Below are 19,614 nucleotides of genomic sequence, written 5' to 3'. Positions count from 1 at the left end.
GACCTGATCCCAGGACCCTGGGGTCATGACCTGTGCTGAAGGCAGACATTTGACTGACAGAGCTATCCAGGTGCTATCTGGATCCAGAGCTATCCCTCTAATAAACATTTAAAGAAGACTTAATACCTATTCTTCTCAAACTGTTCCAAAAAACAGAAATAGAAGGAAAACTTCCAAGATCATCCTATGAGGCCAGCATTACATTGATTCCGAAACCAGACAAAGATGCCACTAAGAAAGAGAACTACAAACCAATATCCCTGATGAACATGGACACAAAAAATTCTTAACAAAATACTAGCAAATCAAATCCAACAGTACAGTAGAAGAATCATTTTCCATGATCAAGTGGGATTTACTCATTGGTTGCAAGGACAGTTCAATATTTGCAAATCCATCAAGATGATACACCATATTAATAAGAGAAGATAAGAAATATGATCATATGCTCTTAATAGATGCAGAAAAACATTTGGCAAAATACAACATTCATTCTTGATAAAAACCCTCAACAAAGTAGGGTGAGAGGGAACATACCTCAACATCATAAAGGCCATATTAAAAAACCCACAGCTGATACCATTCTCAATGGGGAAAATTGAGTGTTTTTCCTCTATGGTGAAGGACAAGACAGGGATGGATGTCCACTGTCACCATTATTATTTAACATAGTACTGGAAGTTCTAGCCTCAGCAATCAGACAACAATAATAAATAAAATGCATCTAAATTGGCAAGGAAGAAGCAAAACTTTCACTATTTATAGACAACATGATACTCTATGTGGAAAACCTGAAAGATTCCACCAAAAAATTGCTAGAACTGATACATGAATTCAGTAAATTCACACAATACAAAACCAAAATACAGAAATCTGTTGCATTTCTGTATATCAATAAAGAAGCAGTAGAAAGAGAAATTAAGGAATTGATCCTATTTACAATTGCACCAAAGACATAAGATACTGAGGAATAAAGCTAACCAAAGAGATGAAAGACTTGTACTCTGAGAACTGTAAAACACGGATGAAAGTAATTGAAGAGGACACAAAGAAATGGAAAGACATTCCATGTTCATGGATTGGAAGAAAAACATTGTTAATGTTTATACTACTCAGAGCAATCTACACATTTAATGCAATCCCTATCAAAATACTACCAGCATTTTTCATGGCGCTACTACAAACAATCTTAAAATTTGAATGGAGCCACAAAAGACCCTAAATACCTGGAGCAATACTGAAAAAGAAAAGAAAAGCTGGAGGCAACACAACTCTGGTCTTCAAGCTGTATTACAAAGCTGTAATAATCAAGACAGTATGGTATGGCACAAAAGCAGACACAGATCAATTGAACAGAATAGAAAACACAGAAATGGACCTACAAGTGTATGGTCAATCTAATCTTCAACACAGCCGGAAAGAATATCCAATGGGAAAAAGACAGTCTCTTCAACAAATGATGTTGGTAAAACTGGACAACTTTCTTACACCATACACAAAAGTTAATTCAAAGTGGATGAAAGACCTAAATGTAAGAAAGGAAACCATCAAAATCCTAGAGGAGAGCACAAACAGCAACCTCTGTGGCATAGGTTATAGCAACTTGTTACTATACACATCTCTGGAGGCAAGGGTAACAAAAGCAAAAGTGAACTCTCGGGACCTTATCAAGATAAAATAGCTTCTGCACAGTGAAAGAAACAATAATCAAATTAAAAGGCAACCTTCAGAATGAGAGAAAATATTTGTAAATGACATATCTGATGAAGGATTAGTGTCCAAAATCTATAAAGAATTTATCAAGCTCAATACCTTAAATACAAATAATCCAGTTGAAAATGGGCAGAAGACATAAATATTTTTTTTTCCAAAGAATACATACAGATGGCTAGCAAATACACGAAAAGATGTTTATCATCATTCATCTTCAGGGAAATTAAAACAACAATGAGATATCACCTCACAACTGCCGGAATAACTAAAGTAAATAACACAGGAAACAGCAGATGTTGGCAAGAGTGTGGAAAAAGGGAGAACCCTCTTACACTAATGGTGGGAGTGCAAATTGGTGCAGCCACTCTGGAAAACAGTATGGAGGTTCCTCAAAAAGGTCACAATAGAACTACCCCAGGATCCAGCAGTTGCACTACTAGGTATTTAGCAAAGTTTACATTAACACTAATTCAGATAGATACATGCACCTGATGTTTATAGCAGCATTATTGTGGAGAGTCCAAATATTGGACTAGCCAAATTATGGAGAGTCCAAATATCCACTGACTGATGAATGGATAAAGAAGTATACATCCGTGTGTGTGTGTGTGTGTGTGTGTGTGTGTGTACATACACAATGGAATATTACTCAGCCACAAAAAGAACAAAATCTTGTCATTTGCAATGACATGGATGGAGCTGGAGAATATTAGTCTATGTGAAATAAATCAGTCAGAGAAAGACAAATACCATATGATTTCATTCATGTGGAATTTAAGAAACAAAACAGGTGAACACAGGGGGAAAAAGAGGCAAACCTTAAAACCAACTCTTAACTATAGAGGACAAACTGAGGGTTGCTGGAGGAATGGTGGGTGACCAGATAGGTTAGATGGGCGATGGGTATTAAGGAGAGCACTTGTGATAAGCACTAGGTGTTGTATGTAAGTGATGAATCACTAAATCATTTTCATGAACCAAATATCACACTTTATGTTAACTAACTGGAATTTACAATAAAAACTTGGAAGAAAATAAAAACCTTTTAGAATTTCTTTTTTTTTTTTTTAAGGAAGAGAGTTTTATTCAAGCCCAAGGAAGGACAACAGCCCAAAATACACAGTCTTAACATGGAAGAAAGTGCTCCAGAAAAGGAATGTTTAATACAGGGTTATATATGTTTTGTTTTGTTTTGTTTCAAGAGTCAACAAATCATCATGATGAAGGACATTTCAGAAAATTACAAACTTTATCTTATGCTTTTAGTATATGCAAGGTTGCAGGCTTCAGAGCTATAGAAATAGAACTGGGGAGATTTTTACTCCTATCTCTAGTTTGAAATATTTCTTTTTTGGTATTTGCTACAAAACAGATGCACAATGTGTTCTCAGGGCATATATAGAGCCCATACTTTGAAGTTTGGTGAAGTCGTTCTGATTCTTTTTTTTTTTTTTAATATTTATTTATTTATTTATTTATTTGACACAGAGAGAGAGAGAGAGAGATCACAAGTCGGCAGAGAGGCAGGCAGAGAGAAGGGGAAGCAGCTCCCCGCCGAGCAGAGAGCCCAATGCGGGGCTTGATCCCAGGACCCTGAGATCATGACCTGAGCTGAAAGCAGAGGCTTAACCCACTGAGCCACCCAGGGGCCCCAGTCGTTCTGATTCTTATAAAAGTATAGCTTCCCTTGGAGCCCAGGAGCAGGGTCCACAAACATTAAAAGTTGAACATTTCCTTTATCACTAGATAAGAAACAACAAATAAAATTCAAAACCAGCAGAAGGAAGGAAATGAAAAAGATGAGAGCAAAAATAGATGATATATTAACTAAAAAATCAATAGAACAGATCAGTGAAAAGATTGACAAAATTAATAAACCTTTAGCCAGACTCATCAAAGACAGAGAGACAGAGAGGGCTCAAATAATTATAATCATAACTGAAAGAGGAAAAATAACAACCAACACCACAGAAATACAGACAATTGTTTAAAAAATATGAAAAACTATATGCCACCAAATTAGGGAACATAGAACAAATAGAACAAATGGATAAATCCCTAGGAACACATAACCTACCCAAACTGCAAGAAATAGAAAACTAGAACATACTGATTACCAACAAGGAGACTGAGTCAGTAATCAAAAAAACTCCCAACAAACAAAAGTCCAGGATCAGTTGGCTTCACAGGAGAATTATACCAAACATTTAAAGAAGAGTTAATATGTATTCTTCTTGAAATATTAAAAAAAATAAAAGAATAAAGAAAACCTCTAAATTCATTCTATGAGGCCAGTATCACCCTTACACTAAAACAAGATAAAGGCACCAGAAAGAGAGAGAGAGAGAGAGAGAGAAACGCTACAGGCCAATATCCCTGCTGAGCATACATGCAAAAATACTCAAAAAATATTAGCAGACCATAAGCAACAATATGTTAAAAAAATCATCAACCACAATCAAGTGGGATTTATTCCTGGGATGCAAACATGGTTCTATATTCTCAAATCAACCAACATGATGTGTCACAACAATAAAACAATTGATAAAAACCATATGATCATTTCAATAGATGCAGAAAAAGTGCTTGACAAAGTACAGTATCAAATCATGATAAAAGCCTTCAAGGAAGTAGGTTTTTTTTTTTTTTTTTTTTTTTTTTTTTTTTTTTTTTTTTTTTTTAATTTTTTATTTATTTTCAGCGTAACAGTATTCATTGTTTTTTCACCACACCCAGTGCTCCATGCAATCTGTGCCCTCCCTAATACCCACCACCTGGTTCCCCCACCCTCCCACCCCGCCCCTTCAAAACCCTCAGGTTGTTTTTCAGAGTCCATAGTCTCTCATGGTTCACCTCCCCTTCCAATTTCCCTCAACTCCCTTCTCCTCTCCATCTACCCTTGTCCTCTATATTATTTGATATGCTCCACCAATAAGTGAAACCATATGATACTTGACTTTCTCTGTTTGACTTATTTCACTCAGCATAATCTCTTCCAGTCCTGTCCATGTTGCTACAAAAGTTGGGTATTCGTCCTTTCTGATGGAGGCATAATACTCCATAGTGTATATGGACCACATCTTCCTTATCCATTCATCCGTTGAAGGGCATCTTGGTTCTTTCCACAGTTTGGCGACCGTGGCCATTGCTGCTATAAACATTGGGGTACAGATGGCCCTTCTTTTCACTACATCTGTATCTTTGGGGTAAATACCCAGCAGTGCAATTGCAGGGTCATAGGGAAGCTCTATTTTTAATTTCCTGAGGAATCTCCACACTGTTCTCCAAAGTGGCTGCACCAGTTTGCATTCCCACCAACAGTGTAAGAGGGTTCCCCTTTCTCCACATCCTCTCCAACACACGTTGTTTCCTGTCTTGCTAATTTTGGCCATTCTAACTGGTGTAAGGTGGTATCTCAATGTGGTTTTGATTTGAATCTCCCTGATGGCTAGTGATGATGAACATTTTTTCATGTGTCTGGTAGCCATTTGTATGTCTTCATTGGAGAAGTGTCTGTTCATATCTTCTGCCCATTTTTTAATATGATTATCTGTTTTGTGTGTGTTGAGTTTGAGGAGTTCTTTATAGATCCTGGATATCAACCTTTTATCTGTACTTTCATTTGCAAATATCTTCTCCCATTCCGTGGGTTGCCTCTTTGTTTTGATGACTGTTTCTTTTGCTGTGCAGAAGCTTTTTATCTTGATGAAGTCCCAGAAGTTCATCTTTGCCTTTATTTCCTTCACCTTTGGAGACATATCTTGAAAGAAGTTGCTATGGCTGATATCAAAGAGGTTACTCCCTATGTTCTCCTCGAGGATTCTGATGGATTCCTGTCTCACATTGAGGTCTTTTATCCATTTCGAGTTTATCTTTGTGTACGGTGTAAGAGAATGGTCAAGTTTCATTCTTCTACATATAGCTGTCCAGTTTTCCCAGCACCATTTATTGAAGAGACTGTCTTTTTTCCACTGGATATTTTTTCCTGTTTTGTCAAAGATTATTTGACCATAGAGTTGAGGGTCCATATCTGGGCTCTCTACTCTGTTCCACTGGTCCATGTGTCTGTTTTTATGCCAGTACCATGCTGTCTTGGTGATCACAGCTTTGTAGTAAAGCTTGAAATCAGGTAACGTGATGCCACCAGTTTTATTTTTGTTTTTCAACATTTCCTTAGCAATTCGGGGTCTCTTCTGATTCCATACAAATTTTAGTATTATTTGCTCCAGCTCTTTGAAAAATACTGGTGGAATTTTGATTGGAATGGCATTAAAAGTATAGATTGCTCTGGGCAGTATAGACATTTTAACGATGTTTATTCTTCCCATCCAAGAGCATGGAATGGTCTTCCATCTTTTTGTGTCTTCTTCAATTTCTTTTAGGAGTGTTCTGTAGTTCCTCGAGTACAGATCTTTAACCTCTTTGGTTAGGTTTATTCCGAGGTATCTTATGGTTTTTGGTGCTATAGTAAATGGAATCGATTCTCTAATTTGCCTTTCTGAATTTTCATTGTTAGTGTATAAGAAAGCCACTGATTTCTGGACATTGACTTTGTATCCTGCTACATTACTGAATTGCTGTATGAGTTCTAGTAGTTTGGAGGTGGAGTCTTTTGGGTTTTCCATATAAAGAATCATGTCATCTGCGAAGAGAGAGAGTTTGACTTCTTCCTTGCCAATTTGGATACCTTTTATTTCTCTTTGTTGTCTGATTGCTGTTGCTAGGACTTCTAATACTATGTTGAACAAGAGTGGTGAGAGTGGGCATCCTTGTCGTGTTCCTGATCTCAATGGGAAGGCTGCAAGCTTTTTCCCATTGAGGATGATATTTGCTGTGGGTTTTTCATAGATAGATTTGATGAAGTTCAGGAATGTTCCCTCTATCCCTATACTTTGAAGCGTTTTAATCAGGAACGGATGCTGGATTTTGTCAAAAGCTTTTTCTGCATCAATGGAGAGGATCATGTGGTTCTTCTCTCTTCTCTTATTGATTTGTTCTATCACATTGATTGATTTGCGAATGTTGAACCATCCTTGTAACCCAGGGATGAATCCTACCTGGTCATGGTGGATAATCTTTTTAATGTGCTGTTGGATCCTGTTTGCTAGGATCTTGTTGAGAATCATAGCATCCATATTCATCAGTGATATCGGTCTGAAATTCTCCTTTTTGGTAGGGTCTTTGCCTGGTTTGGGGATCAGGGTGATGGTGGCTTCATAAAAAGAGTCTGGAAGTTTTCCTTCTGCTTCAATTTTTTGAAACAGCTTCAGGAGAATAGGTATTATTTCTTCTTTGAAAGTTTGATAGAATTCCCCAGGGAATCCGTCAGGTCCTGGGCTCTTGTTTTTTGGGAGGTTTTTGATCACTGCTTCAATCTCGTTACTAGATATCGGTCTATTCAGGTTGTCAATTTCTTCCTGGTTCAATTTTGGGAGTTTATAGTTTTCCAGGAATGCATCCATTTCATCTAGGTTGCTTAGCTTATTGGCATATAACTGTTGATAATAGCTTCTGATGATTGTTTCTACTTCCTTGGTGTTAGTTGTGATCTCTCCCTTTTCATTCATAATTTTATTAATTTGGGCTTTCTCTCTTTTCTTTTGGATTAGTGTGGCCAATGGTTTATCGATCTTATTGATTCTTTCAAAAAACCAGCTTCTAGTTTCGTTGATACGTTCTACTGTATCTCTGGTTTCTACCTCGTTGATCTCTGCTCTAATCTTGATTATTTCCCTTCTTACGTGTGGAGTTGGTTTGATTTGTTGTTGATTCTCCAGTTCTTTAAGGTGTAGAGACAGCTGGTGTATTCTGGATTTTTCAATTTTTTTGAGGGAGGCTTGGATGGCTATGAATTTCCCCCTTAGGACCGCCTTTGCTGTATCCCATAGGTTTTGGAGTGAAGTGTCTTCGTTCTCATTGGTTTCCATAAATTGTTTAAGTTCTTCTTTGATCTCCTGGTTGATCCAAGCATTCTTAAGCAAGGTGGTCTTTAGCTTCCAGGTATTTGAGTTCCTTCTGAACTTTTCCTTGTGATTGAGCTCCAGTTTCAAAGCATTGTGATCTGAGAATATGCAGGGAATCATCTCAGTCTTTTGGTATCGGTTGAGCCCTGATTTGTGACCCAGTATGTGGTCTATTCTGGAGAAGGTTCCATGTGCACTTGAGAAGAATGAGTATTCTGTTGTTTTAGGGTGGAATGTTCTGTATATATCTATGAGGTCCATCTGGTCCAATGTGTCATTCAATGCTCTTATTTCTTTATTGATTTTCTGCTTCGATGATCTGTCTATTTCTGAGAGAGGCGTGTTAAGATCTCCTACTATTAATGTATTCATATCAATATGACTCTTTATCTTGATTAATAGTTTTCTTATGTAATTGGCTGCTCCCATATTGGGGGCATAGATATTTACAATTGTTAGATCATCTTGGTGGATAGTCCCTTTAAGAATGATGTAGTGTCCTTCTGTATCCCTGACTACCGTCTTTAGTTTAAAATCTAATTTATCTGATATGAGAATCGCTACCCCGGCCTTCTTTTGAGGCCCATTGGCGTGAAAGATGCTTCTCCATCCCTTCACTTTCAGTCTAGGTGTATCTTTAGGTTCAAAATGGGTCTCTTGTAGACAACATATGGATGGGTCCTGTCGTTTTATCCAATCTGCAACCCTGTGTCGTTTTATGGGTGCATTTAGGCCATTCACATTGAGAGTGATTATTGAGAGATACGTTTTTATTGACATTGTGTTATCTTTGAAGTCTTTCTTTCTGTCGATTGTCTCTATATTTCTGTTCAATGCTATTCTTAGGATTTTTCCTCTTTTATAGAACCCCCTTTAATATTTCCTGCAGTGTCGGCTTGGTGGTTGCATAGACTTTCAAGCCTTGCCGGTCTTGGAAACTCTTTATCTCTCCATCCATTTTGAATGTCAGTCTTGCTGGATAAAGTATTCTTGGCTGCATGTTCTTCTCATTTAGTGCCCTGAATATATCTTGCCAGCCCTTTCTGGCTTGCCAGGTCTCTGTGGACAGGTCTGACGTTATTCTGATGGGCTTTCCTCTGTATGTAAGGAGGTTCTTTGTCCTAGCGGCTTTCAAGAGATTGTATCTACAATTATGATTCCTCAATTTTACTATGAGGTGCCTGGATGTTTTTTTTGAATTTATAATCTTGGGGGGGGACCTTTCTACTTCTAGTACATGAACACTTGTTCCATTCGCAAGGTTGGGAAAATTTTCATGAAAAATTTGTTCCACTATATCTTCTAGACTTCTTTCTTTCTCCTCCCCTTCAGGGATTCCAATAATTCTGACGTTGGAACGTTTCATGGCATCATTTATTTCCCTGATTCTGTTTTCGTGGCTTCTAAGCTGTTTGTTCCAGGCTTCCTCCTGATCCTTTCTCTCTATTTGTTTGTCCTCCAGATCACTAATTCTATCTTCTGTCTCAGTTACCCTAGCTTTTAGAGAATTTAGATTAGATTGGAACTCATTGAGAGCGTTGTGAACCTCATCCCTGGTGGCCTTCAGCTCTGCCCTAACATTATGAACCTCCTCTCTGGTCGCTTTCAATTCTGCCCTAATCAATTCTGTTTGGTCATCCATAGCTTTCTCCAACCTAGCTATTGCCTGGATAATTGTTAGCCTGAATTCTCTTTCTGACATATTGTCTATGTTGATAGCCGTTAGCTCTGTTGCAGAAGGCCCATCCTCTGTATTTTTCTTCTGTTGGGGATTCCTCCTCCTAGTCATTTTGGTGAGAGATGACTGGACAGATGTAGCTGGGTGTATTGACCGTGGTGCAGTCAAGGTGCACCCTGGAACGCTTCTGAGCACTCAGGATTCCCCACCCAAATGAGAGAAAAAAGAAAAGAAAAAGAAAAAAGAGGGAGAGAGAGAGACAGGAAAAAAAGGGAAGATAAAAGTGAAGGTTCAGCCCAAATGGGCCCCAGGGTAAGGTTTATGACGTATACAAACAAAAACAGACAAACAAAAAGACTGATAAAAGTATATGACGAGAGAAAATATATATATATATAAGCAAAAAAAAGGAGGAGCCTCGTCAAGAAGAACCCCAAGTATAAGATTTATATACTATCCAGACAAACATAAATACACAGAGACACTGGCTGAAGAAAAAGATGGGAGCATGGTTATAGATTCTCGGTGTGGGCGAGGAAGGTTATTTTGATTCTTCCTGGATGTATCTTGATATCTTTGTTAAAGGACTCAACTTTCCTAAGAAAAAGGGGGATTAAAAATTGGTTCACCTATAGGGGTAGCATTGCTTGGAGAAAGGGGGTTACCTTGAAGTTTAACTCTATATGACTATTAGAAAATAAAAATAAAAAAGGAATAAACTGGACTAAACTAAATTAAAAAATTTTTTAAAAATTAAGAAAATAGAAAAGCAAAAGAAAAACACATGTGTATGTATCAAAAAAATTCAGGTTAGAAGTTTATCATGGAATTTGATGTACTGGACATCTCACTGTGATGGTAAATAGGTTAAAAAATTATCTATATAAAAAAAGAAAAAAAAATGAACCAGAATAGTGGGAAAGAATTAAAAATAAAAGTTGTATCTATGAAGTAGTGGTGGTTGTTCTCTTGTAGTCTTTTTTTTTTTTTTTTCCTGATTTGTTTTCTGGGGGAGGGGGCTGCCACGTGGGTTTTCAGTCAATGATGTTCCCTGAGTTAAGTCCTCCCGACCCCCTCAAGGGGGTGGGCTCTGAGAAAAACGTTTTTTTCAGGTTTTTGTTCTCTGGAGGTTTTTATGTTTGTTCACTTCTTTTCTCTCGCCTTGACAGCTTTTGATGGTTTTGGGAGGTTTAGAGGAAAGAAAACTGCACCCCAACCTCCCTCTCAGAGAGAAGCCTCAGTCTGCTCCCCTGCAGGTGCTGCAGCCGCTGGGCCGCTGGCAGAGCAGGTTCTGAGTCGCGGTCCCTGGGGACGCAGGATCTCCTGCTTGTACGCAAAACCAAGGCAGCTGTGGCTGTCTGGGCAGCTCCAGACCGCCAGAGAGGTTCCAAGCAGCAATCGCACACTGAGATTTTCCCGCTGGCTGGGGCTGAGAGCTCAGGGCTTGCGCGCACCTCTCCCAGGGGATTTTTTGGGGCGCGGCGCCTCCAGCTCTATCGGCTCTATCGCCGCGTGGGTCTATCACCGCGTGGGTCCCAGAACACCAGGCTGGGCGTTCGTGCACCTCTCTCAGGGGAGGTTGAGGCACGCACGCATCTCCAGTAAGGTGCGCGTTCTGCCGTCTGGTGTGGCTCCCAGTCCCTCACGGGAGCCGGACTCCACCCGTTCTCGGGCGCACTGGCGGCTCCGGGACAAAGACCAGGTTTCTCCGCCGCACTCTCCGGCTCAGCGCCAGGGGATGCTGCCCTGGGTCTGGGGACTTAAGCCCCTATCCCTATCCGCCCCGGTTCCCACAATTTCCCCGCGCGAGTCTGCTCTTTTGAGTGCTTTCAACAAGACTCCAAGTTAATGCTGGTCCCCAGATGCCGGGCACTCTCGTATTGGGGTATTATTTTCCAGTCGGTCGCCTCTGGTGGCTCCCTCCCCCTTTTGTTTATCTTCCGATATCAGTCCGACGTTCCCACTCCACTTTACCTGCCCACTGGCGTCTTCTGGCCCCCGTAGAGATCCAGACGTGTATAATTCTGATCTCAGGCTGATTTCATGGGTGATCGGAGTTCTTTGGTAGGTAATCAGCTCACTTTAGGGTGCAGGTTGAAAAGGCGCCTCCTCCTACTTCCCCGCCATCTTGTCTCCCCTCTCAGGAAGTAGGTTTAAAAGGAATATAATTTAACATAATAAAAGCCGTATTAAAAAAACCCACAGCTAACTTCATACTCACTGGGAAGAACCTGAAACCTTTCTTCCTAAGGTCAGGAACAAAATAACGATGTCCTCTCTCACCACTTTTATTCAACGTATTATTGGAAGCCCTAGCTATAGCAGTTAAACAAACAAACAAAAAAAGAAATAAAAGGTTTTCAAATAGGTAGGGAAGAAGTAAAACTTTCACTACTTGCAGGTGACATGATATTCTAATTAGAAAACCTAAAAGACTCCACCAAAAGCCTGCTAAAACTTATAAATGAATTCAGTGAAGTTGCAGGATGCAAAATCAATGTGCAGAAATCTGTTACATTTCTGTACACTAATAATGAAGAGGCATAAAGAGAAATAAAGAAAACAATCTGATTTATAACTGCACCAAAAATAAGATAGCTAGAAATAAACCTAACCAAAGAGGTGAAAGACCTGTACTCTGAAAACTATAAAACATCAGTGAAAGAAATTGAAGATGATACAAATAAATGGGAAAACATTCCATGTCCATGGGTTGGAAGAATGAATATTGTTAAAATGTCTCTACTACCCAAACAAATCTACATATTTAATGCAATCCATATGAAAATACCAACAACATTTTTCACACAACTAGAACAAATAATCCTGAAATTTATATGGAGCTACAAAAGACCTCAAATAGCCAATGCAATTTTGAAAAAGGAAAGCAAGGCTGGAGTTATCACAATTCTAGACTTCACATTAAATTATAAAGTGATAGTAATCAAAACTTTATGGTACTAGCACTAAAATAGACACATCAATCAATAGAACAGAATAGAAAACCCAGAAATAAACCCATAATTATATGTTCAGTTACCTTTGACAAAACAGGAAAGAATATCCAATGGGGAAAAGACAGTCTCTTCAACAAAAAACTGATTACCCGCAAAAAAATGAAACTAGACCACTTTCTTACACCATAAACAAAAATAAATTTAACATGGATTAAAGATCTAAATGTGAGACATGAAACCATAAAAATCCTAGAAGAGAGCACAGGCAGTAATGTCCCTGATATTAGCATAGAAACTTTTTTTAAAGTATGTCTCATGAGGCAAAGGAAACCACAGTAAAAATAAAATATTGGGAGTATATAAAAATAAAAAGCTTCTACACAACTAAGGAAACAGTCAACAAAAGTCAAAGGCAACCTACTGAATGGGAGAAGATACTTGCAAATGACATATCTGATAAAGGGTTAGTATCCAAATCATGTAAAAAACTGAGACAACTCATCACCCCAAAGGGCAAAATATCCAGTTTAAAAAAAAATGGAAGAATACATGACAGACATTTCTTCAAAGAAATACAGTTGGCCAACAGACAAATGAGAGAACGCTCAATATCACTCATCATCAGCAAAAATCAAAACCACAATTAGATGCCATCTCACCCCTTTCAGAATGGCTAAAATAACACAAGAACCAACAGGTGCTGGCTAGGATGTAGAGAAAAAGGAATGCTCTTGCACTATTGGTGGGAATGCAAACTGGTGCAGCCCCCGTGGAAGAAGTGTGGAGGTTTCTCAAGAAGTTAAAATTGAACTATCCTATGATCCAATAATCACACTACTTGATATTTACCCCCAAATTCCAAAAACATTAATTCAAAAGGATATATGCACCCCTACATTTATAACAGCATTATTTACAATAGCCAAGATATGGAAACATACCAAGTGTCCATCGATAGATAAATGGGTAAAGAATATGTGGTGTGTAAGAAACACACACACACACACACACACACAAAAGAATGAAATCTTGCAATTTGCAAAGACACAGATGGAGATGGAAGATACAATGCTAAGTAAAATAAGTCAGTCAGAGAAAGACAAATACAATGTGATTTCACTCATATGTGAAATTTAAGAAACAAAACAAATGAGCAATGAAAAAAAAATAGAGACAAACCGAGAAACAGACTCTTACCTATAGAGAACAAATTGATGGTCACCAGAGAGGAGGTTGGTGGGTGGATGGGTTAAATAGACGGTGGGGATTAAGAAGTGCCTTTGTTTTGATGAGCACTGGGTGGTGACATATGGAATTGTTGAATCGCTGTATTTGTACACCTGAACTAACACTGTATGTTAACTAAGTGGAATTAAAATAAAAACTTGAAAAAATAAAAAAATAAAATCCAGTGCCAGAATTTTACTGCTGTAGTGTTTTCACTTTTGTGAGGAGCAGTGTTCTGTCATTACCATTTTTAATAGAATTTCACTACTATTCCTACTTATTTTTTTCTATACAAATGTTAATAGTTTGTCTACTTCCTAAATAATTTCCTTATTTTATTATAAAAAATTATGAGTTAATTTAGGAAAGATTCACATTGTTACCATTTTAATATTCCTAGGTAAGGACAGGATCTGTTTTTTCATTTCTCCAAAACTTATTTTGGAATTATCAGTAAACCTTGTTTTCTCTTCATTTTTCCTGTGCTCATAGCAAGATGGATTCTGGATATACTCTGAATATTGTAACAACCACCTGGATGCCTGCATGGAACTCTCCAAACTAATGAAGGACAGCCGCTACCAGCACTTCTTTGAGGCCTGTCGCCTCTTGCAGCAGATGATCGACATTGCTATTGATGGTTTCCTTTTGACTCCTGTGCAGAAGATCTGCAAGTATCCCTTACAACTGGCTGAGCTCCTCAAATATACTGCCCAGGACCATAGGTAAAAGAAAAAAGGAAGCAGGGGTTAGGAGAGCCTCATCTACATGTTGGTCTTTATTGAGAACATATGTCCTTTAGCTTTTTTGAGCTTCCTTCTGTTAACTTCTCTGCACAATGGGATGGTAATATATTATTGCTTACCTTGCAAGGTTATTCTATGTGTAAAGCAAAGGAATGCTTGTGAGAGTTTCTTATAAACATGGGAATCACAATGCACAAAAAATCAGTATGCATTATCATTATGGCACAACTTAACACCCTGCCTTTAGGGAGCTTAGCTGGGTCCTTAGCTCTAGGTTTAGCTAAGGGAGATAATCTAGATGGAATAATTGTTCAGCTGTCTATTCTGCTCTGTTTGATAGATTCAATATCCTAGTAACAGCCTGCATAACTTGTACTGACCTTAGATTTCTTCTGCAAGCCTATCTTTCTGGTATTCTATAGTCTTCCACCCTGTTCTGGCTCATTCCAACTGTGCCTTCTCTCTTTAAAAAAAAAAAAAAAGATTTTATTTATTTATTTGACAGACAGAGATCACAAGTAGGCAGAGAGGCAGGCAGAGAGAGAGGGGGAAGCAGGCTCCCTGCTGAGCACACAGCCTAATGCAGGGCTCAATCTCAGGATCCTGAGATCATGACCTGAGCCGAAGGCAGAGGCTTAACCCACAGAGCCACCCAAGTGCCCCTACTGTGCCTTCTCTGAAGACTCAGAGCATGACTGGGGGGGTAAAGAGACTTAAGACTTCTCCTGAAGTTTATTGTTTTTTTTTAATTTTCAGTAGTTTTCTTTTTTTTTTTTTAAGAAAACCAACCCAAAAATGACCAAGAAGCTTATCTCTCACTGAATGGAAATGACCTACCAGTGAAGTATATGCTGAGAGTCATCTCCAGCAATGAGTGAACCACCCCCCTACTCTTTCACATGCTTTACTTTATGACCTAGAGCCCTTAGCCTTTTTATAGCCTGCCTTTAATTAGTATTAAATCCCTGGTCTTTGACTCATTCAGCTGATATTTTACTTACTCAGCTCTCTCCCTGATTGAACCTTGCAAGAAGAAAGAAGACTGTTGTCCAATTTTCCTTAGCTTTCTGCCTAATTCTCATTAGACCCACTTCTACTTTCACTTGACTCCATTATCTGGTTTCCTTGGAGCTGACTTCCAGACCTAGTTGTATAAGGCCACAGGTATGGGTCAGTTGGTTTTCTTTATGCTAAGCTCAGGGCTAGTCCCTGGCTTCATTTTTAAGTTGATGGTGTTTCTTTGGCAAATAATGGTCATGTGCTTCAGTTTCCAGAGCCTTGGACAAATTTCAGATTTGAATCCAAATGTGGTAACACTGGACTCTCCCTTTGTGTGAGAATGCCACCATTGGTAGCTCTGACTGCCATGATGTTTTGGCTGTGAGGGAGGGAGGTAGTGAAAAACCATGAGAGGCTCTTGACTCCAGGAAACAAACTGAGGGTTGCAGAAAGGGAGGTGGGTAGGGGATGGGGTAACTGGGTGATGGGCATTAAGGAAGACACATGAGGGGCGCCTGGGTGGCTCAGTGGGTTAAGCCGCTGCCTTTGGCTCAGGTCATGATCTCAGGGTCCTGGGATCGAGTCCCGCATCGGGCTCGCTGCTCAGCAGGGAGCCTGCTTCCCTCTCTCTTTCTCTCTGCCTGCCTCTGTCTACTGTGATCTCTCTCTGTCAAATAAATAAATAAATCTTTAAAAAAAAAAAAGGAAGACACATGATATGATGAGCACTGGGTGTTATACACAACTAATGAATCATTGAACATTACATCAAAGACTAATGACGTACTATATATTGACTAATTGAATTTTTTTTAAAAAAAAGAACAAACGTAAGGTTTTGCAGTTTGGTCTAAGAAATCAAGACGGAGACAGAGTTCAAGGACAGCTTAGAGAGATGCAGCTTCTACACAGGCTATTTTAAAAATATGTTTATTTCAGAATGCAGAAAAGCAGGGAGAAGGGCAGAGGGAAAAGCTGACTCCCCACTAAGCAGGGAGCCTGATGTGGGGCTTGATCCCAAGACCCTGGGATCATGACCTGAGCCGAATGCAGACACGTAACATATCAAGCCACCTAGGTGCCCCTAGACAGCATAATTTAAAGAGACTTAGGAAGCATTAGTCAACCATGAGTTCAATATAAGTCAGCACTTGGGTCCAGAAGAAAAACTGTTAATAACTAACATTTATTAAGGCTCAGAATAAATAAGACTTTAAGAGAGTTTTTTTTTTTTTTTTTTAAGCTGAGTTGTCTTGAGACAGAATAAACTGGTTAGGATGTACAGTGAGCATCCCACCACTGGAGGTGATAAAATTTAGTAGCCCTTGAAGACTATGATCTGGCAGGTATTCACAGTACACAGGAGACCATCTAAGAGGAAGTGCTACGTGGTGTCTGACCTGGCACTTAGAACTGCCTTCTCTGTGCCTCTTATTATTCAACCACCCCACACTTCAATGTATTAGGAAAGAAAAAGACAATTGCTGTGTATGTCTTTTTCCTCCTTTCTTTTTTCTAATTAGTGCTGGGACAGTGAGCAGGTTAATGACCACAAACCATGCTTAGCTTTTCTGTATCATTCCAATTTTAGTATATGTGCTGCCAAAGTGAGCACATGCTTAGCTTTTCTAAGGAAAGATTAGTTAAGACTGAATCATAATTCATCCTCTTGCCCTCTCCGTCTATTGTAACTCCACCAAATGGCTGGTATCTCACTTTCAATCTGATTTTCATAGGGGCAATTTGATTGGAAGTCAGATCAGACAAGCAGAGAAAACTGAGCAGGACAATATAAACTTTAACAAGTAGGCCATCCAAAGTCCCAGGAAACTGAGCCTAAAGTTGCACTTCTGGGACTAGAGGTTTTGAGAAGTAACCCATGTGGTGTCTATTCTAGAGAAATGTTTCATTTGTACTAATAATAATGCTAACATTTACTATAGGCCAGGAGTAAAACAGTTTATGTGGATGATTAAACCCTCAACAAACCCTCCTATAATTCTCCCATTTAACATATGAATAAACTGAGTCATTGAGAGAGTCAGTGAGGCTTGCCAAAGACCACTACTCAGTGACAAAACTAGGGTCTGAGCCAAAGAGTATAGATCCAGAGTCTTTTCTTAGCCACTGTGCTACATCCTATCTGTATATCGTACTGGAGGAAAAGAGTAGATATTATTTCACAGTGATTTTGGGTAGAGTTCTCTAGAAATATGCAGTAGGAGAGATGGCAAAGCTCTGGACCGTGCCAGGTATAAGGTTCTCTTCTTGATCCTTGGCTGATTATATCATATTGAATACAAAAATAGAGCTATAAGAAAGATAGGGGTCTATTTCCCTTTTATGTAAAAAAAAAAAAAAAAGTCCATGACTGCTGTGGTAGCTCAGTGGTTATCAAAAACTTGGGCTCCTTCCAACTTTCTGTTATCTCTCCCTAGGAGTAGGGACTTTTTCTTATGGTCCAAGATAACTGCTGGAACTTCAACCATCACATCTACATTCCAAGCATCAAAATTGAGTAAGGACTAAAGAAGCATATGCTATCTTTCTTAAAGGAGGTTTCTGAAAATCTCTGCCCAGAATTTCTATTTGCCTATCACTTGACTCATCACATAATCACCCATTATTGTAAAGAGATAGGAAATGTAATATTTTACTCATTGTGGCATGGGTTCCATCTGAAAATCAGGGCTCTGTTACTAAGTAGGAAGAGAAGAATAGATGTTAGGGGTGGCACACAACACATTGGTTCTCTAACACATTAATACATCCAACTTGTACTTTTGTGTCTTCACAGTGACTACAGGTATGTGGCAGCTGCTCTGGCTGTCATGAGAAACGTGACTCAGCAGATCAATGAGCGCAAGCGGCGTTTGGAGAATATTGACAAGATTGCCCAGTGGCAGGCATCTGTCCTAGACTGGGAGGTAGGATCCTCATGAACAGGGGCACTGGGGAGTCTGAATAGCTTAGCTAGAACATCACATCTTAGCCAAAGATGGATGAAAAGGAATTAAATTTAAAGAGCAGTAGAAAGGATTTAGATTAGAGCCAAGGCAAAACTTTCTACTAATGAGAGGTGTTGTGTATTTGAGTAGCTTTCTAAGAAGGTTGGAAAAATCTTTGAGGCAACACTTCATTAAGAAAAGAAAGGTTCATCTCTTTGGGTGTTGCCAGGAAAAAAAATTGGATCGACTCAATAGACTTTTAAGCTCCTTTCCAGTCCTAGAGTTTTATCACCTCCAGGTGAACACTTGAATAAGAAGTAGTATATACTAATTCACTCCCAGACACAGAATATAAAGTTGGTTCTCTCTCTGGTGCAGGCTAACCAACATACATCTTTTTTCCATTGGTGAGATTACCTTGCCCTGACACATTTACTAGGTCTATCCAAGCTTGCACCCTTGAGGCCGAGGTCATCATTCCTGCCGAATTGACAGACCAAATTCTGTTTTTTATCATTTGCTTATAAAAGTAATTCCTGACAGCCTCCTATTTCATTGGAAACAGCCACAACTTCTCTGAACTCAGAAAGTCTTCAGTGAATGAGGTCACTAAAGACTTATTTCCTAGATACTCACTTGCAAAAGCTATATACAGCCTAACAAATAAATTGAGATTTTGCTTCTGTTCATGCCACTGCTCTGTTGAGGTTCTTTGGGTTTCTGTTCAATAGAAATAGAGCTGTGAATTATAAGGCCTCACAGGTAGGTGTGTTGAGTACACCATTTAGTGGTTATCTTTTGTGCCCACCGAGAGAACCAGGGGTCATGGCATTTCACATTTATCTCTCAGATGCATATTGTGAAATCTGACAGTCTGTAGGCTAACGTAACCAAGATGGGAAAGGCTGGTCATGCTACCAGGAAATGGACAGAGCAAACTTAAGCTTCATAGTCACAGTGTAGAAGTTGAACCAGTTCCCTATTCCACTTGCCTCAATTCTGGTATCATTTCCTGTGATTGAGAGGTAGTATCTCCCTAACATTTCAAGCAGTAGCACATTTTAAGAAGGTTAAGCATCAGCCTTGCAAACAGCTATTTTACTTAAGTCCAGAAAAAAAAAATCATCTTTTGTTTATTCTGCTACCTCTGATCCTTCTTAATGTAGATGGCTGTTAAAGACCATAGTTCTGAGCATTTGGCATATTTTTTAGTCTTCTTTAAAGGATAATGTTGCCATAAGAGTAGAAAACAGGAGTGATTGTTTGAGATGAAGAGAACGGAATGAATCTATATAAAGAGACCCTGTTGCTCTTAAGAGGAAACCAACACTGGCCCAGACTTATTAGGAAATCATGGTTCTCCTTCCCTTGTGTCTGACTTAC

The 19,614-nt window shown here is 39.0% G+C and overlaps 1 protein-coding gene across 1 annotated transcript in view; it reads left to right on the top strand.

Annotated features, from left to right (window-relative positions):
- The window catches only part of ARHGEF9 (Cdc42 guanine nucleotide exchange factor 9), a 170,232-nt gene that overhangs the window by 91,656 nt on the left and 58,962 nt on the right, over positions 1–19,614 (top strand). Inside the window, exons 5-6 of the mRNA XM_080795432.1 lie at positions 14,031–14,263; positions 18,081–18,210. Of these exons, the coding sequence (XP_080651558.1) occupies positions 14,031–14,263; positions 18,081–18,210 (363 nt within the window). The remainder of the gene's footprint in view (positions 1–14,030; positions 14,264–18,080; positions 18,211–19,614) is intronic.

Source organism: Martes martes (assembly GCF_963455335.1).
Source record: "Martes martes genome assembly, chromosome: X".
In the NCBI taxonomy this organism is placed as follows: Eukaryota; Metazoa; Chordata; class Mammalia; order Carnivora; family Mustelidae; genus Martes; species Martes martes.
The sequence above is the reverse complement of the archived record's forward strand: the minus strand, read 5'-3'. Positions and strand labels throughout refer to the sequence as shown.